We start from the raw sequence: 16,949 nt of genomic DNA on the forward strand, positions 1-16,949 counted from the left end.
GAATGGGGGCTGTGGTCACTTCATCACCCCTTGTCTCTGCTGCTCCTTCCTCCTCAGGGCAGGACTCCTCACACTCTGCCCCTGTCACCAAATATGGGATAATAAACTCTCCAATACTCCGTTTTAGTATTAGAAAGCAGGCATTGCTTTATTACGACGCCGGATGCACGGGGGATAGCTCCACCTATCGTGCATACACTAAAATAAAAGTTCATCCTTTATATACCTTAAGACAGGAGTAGTCATACATTTTCCGAGAAATCTCCACCTCTCCGCCTATCTACTACATTTACATAACGCTGGCGTTGCAAAACTACACTACGCATGCGCGGGGGTCTCAGGTGGTCGTTTGGGGAGTTAGCCCCCCACTCCTTTTTCCCTTTTATGGTCACAAGTCTTTGAGGAGAGTTTCTTCTCCTTGGATGTTTCCCAACTCTGTTGTCCGGCCAAGCTGTTCTTCCTGATCAACCCTGTCTGGGCAATCCTGCCAGGAGGTTTCTGTTCTCAAGGTTAGGATATATGAGTATTAATTACTCATACGCCTTCTTAAATTCAAAACTAATCATTGTTTGGCAAAAGAATTTCTCAACATTTCCCCCCTTTTGAGACTTCCAAAGTAAGAACTCTTTGGGAGTCTCCCCTAGATTGCATAATTTTGAGAATATCATTTTTGATTCTCAGGTATACACAATTGGGTACAACAGGATGTGATTAAGGGTAAATATTGAATTGTGATACAACGTAACATACGTATAACAACTATAGCTGTGATTGCTACAAACAATTCCTTCAGCCAGTTTAGGTTTGGTAGCCATGAGGTTAACCAATTCCACTACGATTCTGAAAACAATTTTTTTTTTTCTTTTTTCTCCCACTCTTCCACTGCCCTCTCAATCAAATTGATTCCTTTCTGTTGGGTCTTCCATCCATCATCTATGTATGTACAACATTCTTGTCCCATAAGAGCACAAATTCCTCCTTGACTAGCTAATAATAGCTCCTAGATAATCTAGGGCCATATGATTTTGTAGACTCACCATTCTATTTTAGGCCATTTCATAAGATGTACTGTTCAATACCTTAACGGTTTCGTTAGCTACTTCCTTCAACAAATTGCTAAGTTGATTTATCTTAGTTCCATAGGTCGCGGCTGCACACATGGGGCATAGCGTATAGAAAAGTTTTTCCCCTTCTGTTACAAGAAGTCTATTTTCCACTTTTCTCTCTCTTTTCCAACATGGTCACCCTGATGGAAGTTGTTGTAGTACTTGAAATGGGGGCATTAACAAACCTAAATAACAGGATACGTACCATCCCCCAGGTATCCATCGCTACGCCTTTTTCCACAAATCCAATATGTACCATTAAATCCTCCTACTCAAGTTTTAGTTCCATTTTTCCACATTTCGCAAGTAATAGGAGAGTGTCAAAAAGAAAGATTTCCTCCTGTTGTACTGTTTCAAATGCTAAGTGGCACAGTAACAGTTTGAGTGTCTGTAAGATAAAATTTACATTTACTGTTACCTGCATTAAAGCCACCAGAGTAACCACCACCAATTGCATCAACTTTGGCTGCTTTGTAACAAAGGAATCCATCTTTTGTACGCCCTAATTTGATGGCATGAGGTCTGTCTGTCTGTCTAATTCACCTTAGGCTCAAAGGTTTGCTTAGGTAACCCAGACAGGATGGCACTATGGTTTTTCTCTATTGTACAACTGATTGCTAACTCTGCTGCTAAAATAACAGTCTCTTGTTCTAGCTTTGTTTGGTTAGACCAATTTAGCAAAATACAATATTCTGGCCATTGTAAAGGGATCGGGCTAAAAGGGATCGCTGTTCCTCCCAACATTGTCTGCGAGCATATCCAACAATTTGTCACGTTAAGCTCTTCAGTCAATCGGATTTTCGTCTCCTCATAAAGGTTGTCGTGATTTGTGCCCTGGTTAGTTCAACAGTTAGTTAACATCACGGCTATTCCAACCAAAACACTTACAGCTTACTGGCTAATTTTCAGGTTGATTTTTGAATTTTTTATTCAGAGAGGATCTTTATCTGATGAGGTGACCTTCCACTGAGGTTCTTTTGGCTCTGATGCTGGTTTTACTCAAGTATAATGGATCCAGGACTCCTTCCCTGCAACCTTAACAGCAGTAAAAGTAGTTCATATCACTTGATAAGGTCCTTTCCATCTTTGCTGAAAGGGGTTCCTCCTTCCAGACCTTGATATAGACCCAGTCTCCAGGCTGCTAAGGATGAACGTGTGTATCCAAAGCCAGAGGTCAAGTAAGAACCATGGATCTATGTAACGAGGAAGGAATCTTTCCCATTCTCATCACACAGTCTTTTAAATCCTGATTTCCTTTGACCTGCCAATCTCCAGGATAGTTTATCACTTGATAAGGTTTTCCGTACAGTATCTCGTATGGACTAAGTTGCTCTTTGGAAGAGGGTCTAATTCTGATTCTCAGCAAAGCTAGTGGAAGGGCCTGGGGCCATTGGAGTCGAGTTTCTTGACAGATCCTGCTTATCTCTCTCTTCAAACTCTGATTCATTCTTTCTACCTTTCCACTAGATTGTGGCCTCCATGGAGTGTGCAGGTCCCACTGTATCCCTAATACACGAGCCAAATTTTGAAGGATTTCGGCCACAAAGCGGGGACCCCTATCAGAGGACATTCCTATTGGTACTCCAAATCTGGGAATTATTTCTTTCATTAATACCTTTACGACTTCTCTAGCCTTGTTGGTGCAACAGGGAAAAGCCTCCGGCCATCCAGAAAAGGTGTCCACTAGCACTAATAAATATCGGTAACCACTGTGACGGGGCAGTCACGCTCTATTTCCCCACTATCTTCCAAAAAGGTGGATAGAAATAATGCAAGATTAAGCATAGATGTTACCTTTAGGTTCCCATCATCCATCTCCAGTAAGATGGCTTGATATTTCATCATTCTGCTCGGTGATAACCAGTGATTTCCTTTTGCTCCAGTACTGCTGCAGCATACGGGGCACGTACACGGTCATCCGTTACCCCATAGCGAACCTCCAGGCCACTTGAAGCAGCAATACCGTCGCCGCTACAGCCCGGAGGCAGGTCGGCCAGCCTTTACTCACGTCATCCAGCTGTTTGGAAAAGTATCCCACCAGTCTCTTCCAGGGTCCCAAACGCTGGGCGAGGACTCCCAGAGTCAGGTGAAACCTTTCGTGAATCAACAATTCAAAAGGTTTAGTTAGATTTGGTAATCCTAGAGCTGGGGCCATCATTAAGGTTCTTTTAAGTGACTCAAAGGCTCGACAACACTGCGGGGTCCAGACCAAGATGTCTCCTGATCTTTCAATGCCTTGTAAAGCGGTTGTACTATTAATCCATAGTCCATTATCCATAACCTGCACCACCCCACCATTCCCAGAAAAGCCCGCAGTTCCCTTTTCAAAGTCGGTTCCAGTGTTTGACATATAGCTTCTTTCCTCTCTGTCCCCAGGCTCCGCAATCCTTGGGAAATAGTGAACCCTAAATATACTACTTGTTGTTTTACTAGTCCAGCCTTTTTTTTAGACACTCAGTGTCCTGCTTGTCCCAAGAAACTTAAAAGGCTTATAGTGATTTCTGTACACTTATCAGGTGACACATCATCCACATATTGCAGTAGAGTCTTCATGATGTTGCTTCCATTTGTCTAACTCTTTGGCTAATTGATTCCCAACAGAGTGGGGCTATTTTTAAACCCCTGGGGAAGAATTGTCCAGGCCAATTGAATTTTTCGCCCTGTCGTGGGCCTTTCCCAGTCAAAGGCAAACAGTTCCTGGCTCCCTTTGTCCAAGGACATTCAAAGAAAGCATCCTTTAAATTCAGAACTGTAAACCATGTGTCTGTTTCTTTAATTGCTGTAAGTAGTGTATATGGGTTAGCCACCACTGGGTGGATATTTTTTACAGCTCTCAGGTCTTGTACCAAACTGTACTCATTTGAATGAGGTTTCTTTACCGGCAGGATCGGAGTGTTAAACACTGACTGGCACTCAACCAATAGCCCAAATGATTTAAAATTATTTATCAACATCTCTAATCCTACTCTAGCCTCTAACCACAAAGGGTATTGTTTCTGCCTTACCGGTTTAGCTCCCGGCTTTAACCGAATCTTTACTGGTTCCACGGCTCACGACCTTCCCGGAGTTCCACTGGCCCATACCAATGGGACTACTGCGTCCCCATCATTGATCAGTATCTCCATCTAGGGTAGGGCAAATTGCTCACTAATTTGGACCCAAGTGAGCAGATACTCCTCTTCCTCTGGGAGCTCCTCTTTTTTCCTTTCCCAATTCTCTTTAAGCACTTCTCGGTTATCATACACTTTCCTGGCCCTTTCTAACAACTTGCTCAAATTCCTCGAATCCTCTCCCTCTAGCTTTTGTAACTTTCTTCGACTATCCGGAGATGCCTGTTCCACAAAAGAGAAATGCTGACTGCAAGGCATCTCCCTCCTTTTCAGGATCTTCCCTATAAGTACCCGCCAGCTTTTTCCACGAGCATAAATCAGTCACTGAGAAAGGTACTTTAACGGTCACTGGTCCCTCTGCCCCTACTGCCTGTCGTAGCAGAGCTTGCACAACTCGACCTCCCAATCCTCCCCTCGTTCTCCCTGCAATAGCACTGAATTCCTCACTTCCAGCCAAAGATTCCCCTTCATCAGAAACATTTGGAAACATCCTCCTCCCCGCCTTTGATTCCTTCTATCCTTTCCCTGGGGCACAACCAACATTTCCACCTCCTTGTCTGGTCCTCCCTATTTGACGCACCATTTACTGATACTACACACCGAACAACAACGCTTAGACAGTTTCTGATTATTTTTTTTTTCCCCAAGGCCACAACCAAAGGATCTCTCGGTATTCATTTACATTCCCTGCTCCATTCCAGATGATCTCGTAAAGCAAAGAATAAATCAACATAGGGAATTTCTTCCCATTTCCCCTCCCTTCTGCAAAATAACATTAATTGAAGCATAGCATTATATGTTAGACTGTCATCTCTAGGCCATTTTTCTCCACTTTCTAATTTATACATCGGCCACCAGTGTTGACAATATTCGACAAGCTGCCTCTGAGTGAGAGGATCTCCCCCCACCTTTCTCCAATGTTTCAATATACATCCTAGAGGAGATTTTTCAGAATCCCCCCTTCCACAGGGGGTTCATTACCCTTATAAAAGAGTACGAAAGGCAACACAAAAACACAAAAGCAACGACTTAACACAAAGTAACAAGACAAACACAAAATAACAAGATGAAAACACCAAAGCAACGACTTAACACAAAATAACAAGACATTGGGGACTCTAACCCACCTCTTCCAAACCCAGGTGTCCTACAGACTTTCGTCCTTTAGGATCGAATCCTTCCTTTATAGCCCAACCCTGTGAGGCTTTCGCTGCGCCTTATGGGCAGGGAACCTTTAATGTCCCTTACTTTAATGTCCCTTAGAGAAAAGAATGCCTTTACCTTCCCGGGGGTCTTGCTCGGAGCTCTTCGGTCCGGGGATCGCAGGTTCTCCTCAAGAATCCCTCGGTGCTGGTTAGAGGTCCCATGATCCCGTGGATCCGTCGAGATTCAGAAGCAGTGTCCCACCTGGGTCACCAGAAACTGTCACCAAATATGGGATAATAAACTCTCCAGTACTCCGTTTTAGTATTAGAAAGCAGGCATTGTTTATTACAGCACCGGATGCACGGGGGATAGCTCCGCCTGTTGTGCAAACCCTAAACCAAAAGTTCATCCTTTATATACCTTAAGACAAGAATAGTCATACATTTTACGAGAAATCTCCACCTCTCTGCCTACTACTTTTACATAATGCTGGCGTTGCAAAACTACACTGCGCATGCGTGGGGGTCTCGCGTGGTCGTCGGTGGTCGTTTGGGGAGTTAGCCCCCCACTCCTTTTTCCCTTTTATGCTCTTGAGGACAATTTCTTGTCCTTGCAGGTTTCCCAACTCTGTTGCCCGGCCAAGCTGTTCTTCCTCATCAACCCTGTCTGGGCAATCCTGCCAGGAGGTTTCTGTTCTCAAGGTCAGGATATCTTCTCCGTACACGTTAATTACTCATAGGCCTTGTTACATTCAAAGCTAATCATTGTTTGGGAAAAGAATTTCTCAACAGTCCCAGCTCAGCTCCTGGCCCAGCTCAGGTCTCAGCCCAGCTGACAGCTCTTCCAGTTTAGGGCTCTGCACCACTTCAAGTCACAACTCAGGCCAGGCCTCTAGGCCCAGCCCAGACTCTGTACCACTTAACATCCCAGCCACTTCAAGGCTCCAGCCCACTTTCACTCAGCACCTGGCCCAGGTGAGGTTCCGTTCCAGTTTAACGCCCTTTCCCACGTTCAGGCCAGCTCCCACTTCACGCCCTGCACTGGGTTGGGGCCGGCTCCCAGTTCAGGGCCCCCTCAGCTTACCGCCTCTTCCGCACCAGCCAATCAGCGCACGCAAGGCGGGGGCACGGCAGCCAATGGCGGTGCGCGGGGGGTGGGACGAGCGTTGCCAAGGGGATGGCACTCCGGCCTCGCGCGCGCGCGGCGGGGGCGCCGTGGCAACGGGTGACCATGGCAACGGCAGCGGGCGCCCCCCGGGTCCTCCTGCCCGCCCGCAGGACCCTCCCGGCCTTTTTTGGGGACATCCCCCCCGCCCCCCCCCCAAGTGTCCCCAAGTGTCCCCCCCGGCAGGACACAGTGCCACTGCTGATCTCACCTCCATGAGCTTCGATGGGCCGAAACGGTGTAAAAAAGGGGCAAAACTCTAAAAAAAGAAATAAAAGAAAGTGTTGGGACGCTGGGATGTGAAGAACCAGTAAGTGACTGGGACAAAGTGGGATGGCACTGCCACCTGGATGGGGACGTGGGGTGCTGTGGGGGTCCCACTGTTACCGCAAAGCGGCAAAAGAATTCACTCTCTAAGACTTATTTGGAAGTTTTAGACAGCAGGCATTCTTTATTGCAGCGCTGGGTGCGCGGGGGATAACTCCCCCTAAGGTGCACACCCAAAAGACAAAACTAGCAAGTATTTCGACTATGTTAATACACATATTCACTATATTTCCGAGTAGTGCTTATCACAGTCATGGATTTTCCGGGAACTCGTTAGCGTATGCTAATGTCTCTCGCCCATGTTTGTTGGCACCTCCGGGTGGTCGTCGGGGGTCTTCAGACTCACCCCTGGTATCACGTATACCTTATCCCTCAAGGCTGGTTTTGGGATCACCTTGTAACTCTCTTCTCTTTGCGCATCTGTCCTTCCAAGGCCGAGCTGTTTAAAATGAGATTGTTCCAGAGCTTCTTATCTTCCAACTAATTATTTTCTAAGTGACAATGGTTTCCCTTTTGTTTGGTTACATCGATTGAGCAGTGGCTCTAATTGCTTGAATTGATCTTAATATTTCAATAGTCAGAGGTATCAGTTTTCCCAGCTTTTTCACCCATAAACCCCCAGGGTGGCAGAGCCGGGGTGGGGAGAGCCGTGGAGCACCTGGGTGTCACCCTCCCCGGGACAGACAGGTCGTGGGGGTCTCGGGGTGCCCCAGGGGAAGGGGACAAGACCAGGGCCGGGACGGGCTGTTGCAGAACTGCGACTTGGGGGGCCCAGGGGTGACCCCAGGCTGGCGGGGGGGGGGAACAGGCGAAGTGGGGGTGCGGGGGGATCTCGGGCCCTGAGGAGGGGTCGGGGGGGGCTGAGGGCTGGGCTGCCCCGTGGGGGGTCCCGGCCCGAGGATCCCGGGGGGTGGCGGGGTCCCGGTTGGTCCCGGGGAGCTCCTGTCCCCGCCCCTCCCCCCGCGCTGCCTCCGCCGCTTTCGCTTTCGCTGCTCCCCAACCTGCAGAGACGGGATCTGCCCGGCTCCCGGTGACGTCCGAAGCGTCTCGGGCTGCCATTGGCGGACGGGCTCTGGCGGAGCCAATCGCGGGGCGAGGCGGGTCCTGGGGCGGGTCTTGGGTCGGCGCGAGGCTCGTGGGGCCGGTGCGGGCGCGGTGCCGGAGCGGAGCGGAGCGATGGGGCCGGGCGCTGGGGCTGGGGCTTCTGCTGGGGGTCCTCGGCGGGGCGGCGAGCGGTGAGCGCGGGCGGGGACCCGGGAGCCCGTTCCTTGGCGCCGGGACCCCCCTGGACCCCCTTTCCTGGTCCCCGGTGCCCCATTCCCCGGTCACGAGGACCCCCCCTGACCTCCCCCTCCATCCCGGGTGACCAGGACCCCCCTGGAGCCCCTTTCCTGGGCACGTGGGAACCCTCCCGGGCACCGGGACCCCCCCCTTGACCTTCCCTTCCGTCCCGAGGCACCGGGACCCCCTTGGACCCTCTTTGCTGCGCACCGGGACCCCCCTGGACCCCCTTTCCTGGAGACGGGAACCCCCCCTGCACGGGGACCCCCCCGGTCCTCCTCCCTGGACACCGAGTACCCCCTGGGAACACTCCCCAGACCCCCGGGTCTGCCTTCCTGGGCCCCGCCCCCCCAGACCATGCCCCTGATCTGCTGCTCCTTGACGCCAGGGACCCCCCTGCAGCCCCCTTCCTGGGGACCTGGGGTCCCCCACCCCCCGGGCCCCCCTTTCATTGACACCAGGGACCCCCCGGGCTTCCCTTCCCAGGAACCAGGACCCCCCTCCTGGACACACCTCGCTCCCCCAACACCCCCCCACCAGTCACAGCCCCCCCTGCAGCTGCCCCCCATCCCCCCCGGATCTGCTCCCCTCCCATCCTCGCTGCCCACCCCTGGACCCCCACCCCTTGGGCACCTTCACCCCTGTCCCTCCGAGCCCCCCAATCCCTCACCGTCCCCCGTGTTCCTGCAGAGCTCCATTCCCTGCGGTACTTCTACACCGGGGTGTCAGAGCCCAGCCCGGGGGTGCCCCAGTTCGTGTCCGTGGGGTACGTGGACGGGACCCTCATTTCACGCTACGACAGCGAGACAGGGAAGACGGTGCCCCGGACGGACTGGATGAGGGACAACCTGGATCAGCGGTACTGGGACGGGCAGACCCAGATTGGACAGAACAATCAGAAGGTTAACCGTGTGGGCCTGGACATACTGCGGGACCGCTACAACCAGAGCGGGGGTGAGTGCGGGCTGGGACAGGGCTCCGTGGGGCTGGGAGGAGGCTCCGTGGGATGGGAGAGTTCCCCCCCTGCCCCACAAGACCCTGCCCTGCCCCACGCTCCTGCCCCGGCTTGTGCTGACCCTTCCCTGCCCGGTGCCATTGTCAGAGGGCTCCCAGCCACCCTGTCCCCCAGTGCGAGGGGGTCCCAGCTGCCTGTCCCAGCCCCACAGTCCTTGGGATCCCTTGTCCCAGAGCCGGGGGGGCTTCTGGCCACCCCACCCAGCGCATCCCCGCCCCACAGTGCCCAGCACCCCGTCCCAGGACTGGCCACCACATCCCAGCCCCTTGCCATCCCCACGGCAGTCGAGACCCCCAGAACCGGAGGGGGTCTCATCCCCTCGCCATTCCTGTGGTACTTTGTACCCCCCACCCCAGAGGCAGAGGGGCTCCCCCCACACACCCCACCTCCTTGTCCCCCCCTCAATGGCACTCAGGACCCTGTCCCACCTCATCACTGTCGCAGGGTGCCGTGGGGCTGGGTGCCAGCTCAGCCATGCCCTGGGCGCAGGGGGTCTGGATCACGGCTGTACGTGACGCCCCGAGTGCTGTGGGCCCCGGGCAGGACGGGGGGCAGCTCTGGTGCCGGTGCCCGATCCCCCCGGACCTCACACAGGGCTGGAGTGGGGGGTGCTGCCGGGGGGTCCATGCCCCACTGAAGGCCCAGGGCTGTGGCAGCCCCTCAGCCCCGTCTCCCTGGTCGTGTTTCAGGGGCTCACACGCTGCAGCGCATGTACGGCTGTGACCTCCTGGAGGATGGTAGCACCAGGGGGTATTCGCAGTTTGCCTACGACGGGAGGGACTTCATCGCCTTTGACATGGACACGATGACGTTCACTGCGGCGGACGCAGGAGCGCAAATCACCAAGAGGAAGTGGGAGGCGGACGGGACTGAAGCTGAGCGACAGAAGCGCTACCTGCAGAACACCTGCGTCGAGTGGCTGAGGAAATACGTGAGCTACGGGCAGGCCGTGCTGGAGAGGAAAGGTGAGGGCGAGACGGGGACCCCGGGGACCGGCCAGCGTGGGCGCGTGTGCCAGCCCTCACCGCCACCCCCTCCGCAGAACGCCCCACGGTCCGAGTGTTGGGGCAGGAGACCCCCGGGATCCTGACCTTGCACTGCCGCGCTTACGGCTTCTACCCGCGGCCCATCACCGTCAGCTGGCTGAAGGACGGCGAGGTCAGGGACCACGAGACCGAGCGGGGCAGCATCGCGCCCAACAGCGACGGCACCTACTACACCTGGGCCTCCATCACGGCCCGCCCGGAGGAGAAGGACAAGTACCGGTGCCGCGTGGAGCACGCCAGCCTGCCCGAGCCCGGGCTCTTTGCGTGGGGTGAGCCCGGTGGCCTTGGGCACGTGGAGCGGTGGGCTGGGGTGGTTCCCCTTCCCCTCCTCACGGCCCTGCTCTCCCCCAGAGTCGGAGTCCAACCTGTTGGCCATCGTGTTGGGCGTGATTGCTGCCATCCTGGCTGTCATCGCCATCATCGCTGGAGTCGTCATTTTGAAGCAGAGATCAGGTAAAGCACCGGGGTGGTGAGGCAGAGGGGTGTGGGAGGAAGGCAGGGCCCGGGGGGCCAGGAGGGGCTGTGGGGACAAGCTGCTGCACTCTGGGGAGCCCCCGAGCCTGACGGCGAAGCGTGGTGGATGCTGATGCCTCTCTCTCTCTGCAGGGAAGAAGGGCTACGGCATGGCGTCAAGTGAGTACCGGGGGCAGGTCTGGCTCCAGCCGCTGCCCAGTGCCGGGGTGGTCTCGTGGCTCCGGTTTCTGGCCGCTGCCGGCATTTCCCCATCCCCCGTCCTCCCTGTGCCGCCCCTCTTTACAGCCCCGTAGCGGGGACGTGTGGCAGAGGTGGTGTCTCCCCTCCGGTGCTCGCGGTGCCATCCTCCTCTCCCGGTGGCTGCAGCGTGGCCACGGCTCCCGGGCCAGCTCCTGGCACGTGCACTGAGCCCGCAGCGAGCAGGGGGCTGGCAGCTCACGGCTATTTCTCCCTCGCAGGCACGGACGGGGGATCTGGCAGCTCGGCCCAAGGTACGGCATGGGACCAGGGGGGGTGGACGGGGGCAACCCCAGCTCTCTGTGCTCCCCCGTGGGACCCGTGGCCAGAACAACGCCGGGCTGCGGGAGGGGGACGCTGAGACCCCCCGAGCAGAGGGTTGGGGACAGGGAGGCGGCCCTGGGTGACACTGTCTCTTCCTCTGGTCCCTGCAGTGATGAATGCCTAACCGCTCCACGAGGGACTGGGGGGCTGGATGCGGCCCCCTGCCCTCTCACCGGCTGGACACAGAGGTGCTGGAGGCGGCTGGGAGCTGCCCGCAGAGAGCTGGTCACGCTGCGCCTGCCCACCACACTACGCTTGTGGCTCTTCTGGCTGGGTGAACTGCCTTCTTTACAATACTTTTAAAATCCCGATGCCTGGGATGCTCTGGCAGCCTTGGGTCGAGGGCTGAGCTGATTTTATCTGAGATAGAGCTGATTTTCTTCACAGCAGCCCAGCATGGTGAGGTGTTTAGGATTGCGTTGGGTCTGGCTGAGATGGAGTTAATTTTCCTCATATTAGCCCAGTTTCAGCTGAGAGGGTTAATCGTCTTCATAGTCAGTAGCATGGGGCTATGGTTTGGATTTGTGCCGGAAGCAGTGTTGATAACCGAGAGACGTGTTTGTTATCTGGAGCTGTTGTTGTTGAGCAGTGCTTCCCCAGAGCCAAGGCCTTTGCTGGTTCTCGCACGGCCCCGCCAGCGGGATGGCTGGGGGTGCCCAAGGAGTTGGGAGGGGACACAGCCAGGACAGCTGACCCCATGGACCAAAGGGATATTCCATCCCATATGATGTCATGCTCAGTTTATAAGGGGCTGGGGGAAGGGGAAGGTGAGGAGATGGCTGTATTCACAGTGATGGCGTTTGTCTTCCCAAGTAACCGTTGCGCGTGACAGAACCCTGCTTTCCTGGAGATGGCTGAACAGCTGCCTGCAATGGGAAGTGGTGAATGAATTCCTTGCTTTGCTTTGCTTGTGCACACAGCTTTTGCTTTAGCTATTAAATTGTCTTTATCTCAACCTATGAGTTTTCTCACTTTTACTCTTCCAATTCTCTCCCCCATCCCGATGGGGGGGAGTGAGCGAGTGGCTGCGTGGTGCTCAGCTGCTGGCTGGGGTAAAACCCCGACAGTCCTTTTTGGCACCCATTGTGGGGCTCGAAGGGTTCAAGATAATGACAGATTTGATTGGAATATGCTACATTGAATTTATAGTTCTTGCTCTTTAGCTGTTAATTGGCAGCTTCCTGTGCTTGCCCTGGGCCTTGCTTGCCTTACTGTATGTTACAGGCTAGTGCTCGTTAGTGGCTGCTTTTTGCTTTTGCTGCTCGCCGTACTGCTTATCACCTTACCGTGCTGTTCCTGGGAACATTTTGATAACAGCAATGGCAACGTACCCAGGCTGGCAGGTGCCCAGGGCAACGCTGCTGTTCCTGTGCTGTTTGTTATAACTTTTGCCAAGCCGCTATCTTTTGTAGTTGCGCGGAGTTTTAAGTAAATTTGTGATGTTTGAACCTCTCGAGTAATTGTCGTTACTCCCGATTACCGCACAGAGAATTAAAAAGTTAACCTCACCCACTGAGTGGGACGGGACAGTGATGTTGCGGTGGAGTGAGCAGGAGAAGAGCACCGGCTCCTGGGCGACAGCCGCCACCTGCAGCGGAGGGGAGGGCTGGGGACATGGCAGGGATGTGGGGGTACGTCGGGGGAAAGTAGGGGGGACATGGCTGGGGATGTGGCAGGGACCTGGTGGGGATGGCTGGGGACAGGGTGGGTATGGGGCAAGGAGATGGTGGGGATGGATGGGGACGCTGCAGGGGACGTGGCAGGGGACTTGGCAGGGACACGGACGGGACAGCCGAGGATGCAGCAGGGATGCAGCGGTGACATGGCAGGGACATGGCGGGGATCGGGATACAGTGGGGACACAACTAGGGACGTGGCAGGGATGGCTGGGGACACAGCTGGGGACATAGCAGGGGGAACATCTGGGGACACGGCAGGGATGCGTTGGTGACATGGTGGGGATGGCTGGGGACATGGCGTGAGAAGTGGTGGGGACACGGTGGAAGCGGCCTGTGGATGTGGTAGGGATGTCTGGGGATGCGTCGGGGATGTCTGGTGACACGGGGTGCTGGCGAGGTCATGGTGAGGATGGCTGGTGACACGGGGGTGGCAGTGGGGACCCGTTGGGGGTGGCTGGTGACACAGGGGTGGGAGTGGGGACCAGTGGGGACATTGTGTGATAGGGCGGTGGCAGCACCTGGCAGCGCAGGTAGGCGTGCTGGTAGTCAGGGAGGGGATGACCATCCAGTAGCACCCGCCCGGCCCCCGGCGGGCGCAGGCACAGGACCAGGGACACCAGGGTGCTCTTCCCTGCCCCTGGGGGGGCCACCACCGCCAGCACTTCCCCGGGGTGCAGCTCCAGGGACACGCCCTGGGGGGGACAGAGGTGACACCCCCACACCCCCTCCTGCAGTGTCCCCGGCCCTCCCCATACTCTCCCTGCCATGTCCCCATGTCCACGTGCCATGTCCCCTCACCATGCCCCCATGCCCTCCCTGCCAGGTCCGTGTCCCCATGTCCCCCACCATGTCCCTCTGTCCCCCCAATCAAATCAGAGTAGGATAATAAGAACAAAACTCAAACCCGCTTCCCCCCATCCCTCCCTTCTTTCCAGGCTCAACTTCACTCCTGATTTATCTCCCTCCTCTCCCCCAGCACCACAGGGGGACGGGGAATGGGGGCTGTGGTCACTTCATCACCCCTTGTCTCTGATGCTCCTTCCTCCTCAGGTGGAGGACTCCTCACACTCTTCCTCTACTCCAGCATGGGGTCCCTCTGTCATGGTTTAACCCGGCTGGCAGCTAAAACCACCACATGGCTGTCTGCTCACCCCAGTGGGATGGGGGAGAGAATCAGAAAAGAAAAAAAAAAAAAAGAAGTAAAACTTGTGGGTTGAGAATAGGACAGAAAAGGAATAACAATAATAACAACAATAGTATACAAAACAAGTGATGAACAGCACAATTTCTCACCACCTGAAGTCGATGCTCAGCTACTTCCCAAGCTGCCCCACCTACTGGCCCACCCCCAGTTATATAAAGAACATGATGTCATACGCTATGGAACATCCCTTTGGCCAGTTTGGGTCAGCTGTCCTGGCCGTGTCCCCTCCCAGCTTCTTGGTTGCCCCTCACCTTCTCCTTGGCAGGGCAGTGTGAGAAGCTGAAAAGTCTTTGACTGCTTGGCAACAACTAAAAACATCGGTGTGTTATCAACATTACCCTCATCCTAAATCCAAAACACAGCACTGTACCCGCTGCTAGGAAGAAAATTGACTCTATCCCTGCCAAAACCAGGACAGGATCCACCACTTGTTCTATATCATCTACATCATATCCAGGTCCCACACTTTCCAAGACATTGCAATTAATCACCACTGTTTTTCCTGTCTTCTGATATATACACACAGATATGATTCCCTTAGTCAATGGACTGTGAAGTGTAGGTAAAATATTCATAAATGTCCAGAAGATGTCTGTTGAGTTCATTTAGTCCATGACTTCTGGCTCCATCTGTCATAACAGTCTCCCAGGGCAGGGGAGATGGTGGGTGCTGTTGGGTTGCTGCATCCAGAGCTCCTAGCTGATGCATCTGGCACGGTCCACGCTGAAGCGCTGTGGGTTGAGACATCAATCTCGAGGAAGTTGCTGGGCGGTTGTTGCTAAAGCCAGTTCGGGTTTCATCACCTCTGCACCTTGCTCAGTTTCATCAAAGTTCATCATTAATCTGGATAATTCTTACTGTAATGCCATTATTACGGCACACAGCAATCAGAACAGCAATGACACGCAATATTATTTAGTAATTAACATCATACAATTTTAATCATCGGCTATTCTCACCCAAACCCAAATCCCCCTGAGGTACACATCGGACTTCCCCATCCCTCCGCATCAACCACCAGGTGCACCCAGGTCCTTGAGCAAAAGTAATTCCACAGATGGGTTTGCCTTTGCCACCTTGAGTCTCCCCTGGTGCTTTCTGCCAGAGACTCCAGGTCTGGCCATTCTCCCCGGCTGCAGTGTAGAGTACTTTTGGTTTTAACATCTGGTCCTGCCCAGGCTGGCCCAAGGGATACTCCATGGACAATTTATTGTTTGGTTTCTTCAAAGGCTTGTTGTTGCTCATGGCCCCATTTACAATCATTCTTCTTCCAGGTCACCTCATAGAGAGGGCTTACAATCAGACCGTCATTTGGGATGTGCATTCTCCAGAAACCCACAGCACCTAAGAAAGTTTGTGTTTCCTTTTTCTTGGTCAGTGGAGACATGGCTGCTGTTTTGTTACTCACATCCATTGGGATCCGATGACGCCCATCTTGCCATGTTATTCCTACAAACTGGATCTCCTGTGCAGGTCCTATGACTTGACTTTGGTTTATGGTGAAAGCAGCTTTCAGCAGGATTTGGATTATTTTCTTCCCTTTCTCAGAAGCTTCCTCTGCTGAGTTGCCCCATGCGATGATGTCATCAATGTAGTGCAGGTGCTCCGGAGCGTCACCCTGTTCCGATGCAGCCTGGATCAGGCCATGGCAAATGGTGGGGCTGTGTTTCCACCCCTGGGGCAGTTGGGTCCAGGTGGACTGGACACCCCTCCAAGGGAAAGCCAACTGTGGCCTGCACTCTGCCGCCAAAGGGACTCAGAAAAACGCATTAGCAATATCAGTTGTGGCGTACCGCTGGGCTGCCTTTGACTCCAGTTCCTATTGAAGTTCCACCATGTCTGGCACAGCAGCACTCATCAGTGGCGTGAATTCATTCAGGCCACGATAGTCTACTGTCAGCCTGCACTCTCCATTGGACTTCTGCACTGGCCATATGGGACCGTTAAAGGGTGAGCAGGTTCTGCTGATCACTCCTTGACCCTCCAGTTGACGAATCAGCTTATGGATGGGAACCAGGGAGTCTCGGTTGGTGCGGTGTTGCCGCTGGCGCACTGCTGTGGTAGCGATTGGCACCTGTTGTTCTTCAACCCTGAGCAACCCCACAAGAGAAGGGTCCTCAGAGACCGGGCAGACTAGACAATGGTTCAATTTCCTCCGCTCCCAAGGCAGCTATTCCAAAAGCCCACCAGTAGCCTTTTGGGTCTTTGAAATACCCTCTCCGGAGGTAGTCTATGCTCAGGATGCACGGAGCCTCTGGGCCAGTCACAATGGGGGGCTTTTGCCACTCATTCCCAGTTAGACTCACTTCAGCCTCCAGCAGAGTCAACTGTTGGGATCCCCCTGTCACTACGGAAATAGGGATGGGTTCCACCCCTTCGTAGCTGCATGGCATTAAAGTACACTCACCCACGGGAGACCTTACAGCACCCCGAGGCCTCTCTCTGCCTCCGCCCCTTGCTCCTCCACAGTGCCGGCTGCCTGACCCTCGCCCAGCCAGGAGCAGGTGGTGGGTACCTCCACGCTCCTCTCCCACCAGGCTTCCTGGACGCACGGCAGCTCACGCACGCGACCGACGGAGGCACCGAGCTCCCGGCGCTGTGTGCTGGTGGTGCGTGAAGTCGGGCATTGCTGGGAGGGATCCTTCCTTGCCACAGGGACGGGCTGCTCCTTGCTGGAGGCAGCTGCCTGTGGCGGCAGCCCCTTCCCCTCCCTTCCCTTCCCTCCCCCTTCCCTTCCCCTTCCCTTCCCTTCCCTTCCCTTCCCTTCCCTTCCCTTCCCTTCCCTTCCCTTCCCTTCCCTTCCCTTCCCTTCCCTCCTAGGCCAGCTGGCAAGGGC

The 16,949-nt window shown here is 54.4% G+C and overlaps 1 protein-coding gene across 1 annotated transcript; it reads left to right on the forward strand.

Annotated features, from left to right (window-relative positions):
- The first annotated feature begins 7,152 nt into the window (after positions 1 to 7,152).
- LOC129198243 (class I histocompatibility antigen, F10 alpha chain-like) lies at positions 7,153 to 12,675 on the forward strand. The gene is made up of 9 exons (XM_054807398.1): positions 7,153 to 7,204; positions 7,861 to 8,088; positions 8,825 to 9,088; positions 9,839 to 10,114; positions 10,192 to 10,464; positions 10,547 to 10,648; positions 10,802 to 10,828; positions 11,128 to 11,160; positions 11,341 to 12,675. Exons 1-9 carry the CDS (start codon positions 7,153 to 7,155, stop codon positions 11,352 to 11,354), a joined length of 1,269 nt encoding a protein of 422 aa, XP_054663373.1. The 3' UTR covers positions 11,355 to 12,675.
- The last annotated feature ends 4,274 nt before the right edge of the window (positions 12,676 to 16,949 follow it).

Source organism: Grus americana, chromosome 32, assembly GCF_028858705.1.
Source record: "Grus americana isolate bGruAme1 chromosome 32, bGruAme1.mat, whole genome shotgun sequence".
NCBI lineage: Eukaryota > Metazoa > Chordata > Aves > Gruiformes > Gruidae > Grus > Grus americana.

Bases quoted from the DNA above. Each gene is read 5' to 3' on its own strand.
- LOC129198243 (XM_054807398.1), top strand. From the start codon at position 7,153: ATGTTTGTTGGCACCTCCGGGTGGTCGTCGGGGGTCTTCAGACTCACC. The intron at 9,089-9,838 runs GTGAGTGCGGGC...GTCGTGTTTCAG, and splicing joins CCGCTACAACCAGAGCGGGG to GGGCTCACACGCTGCAGCGC. The intron at 10,115-10,191 runs GTGAGGGCGAGA...CCCCCTCCGCAG, and splicing joins GGCCGTGCTGGAGAGGAAAG to AACGCCCCACGGTCCGAGTG.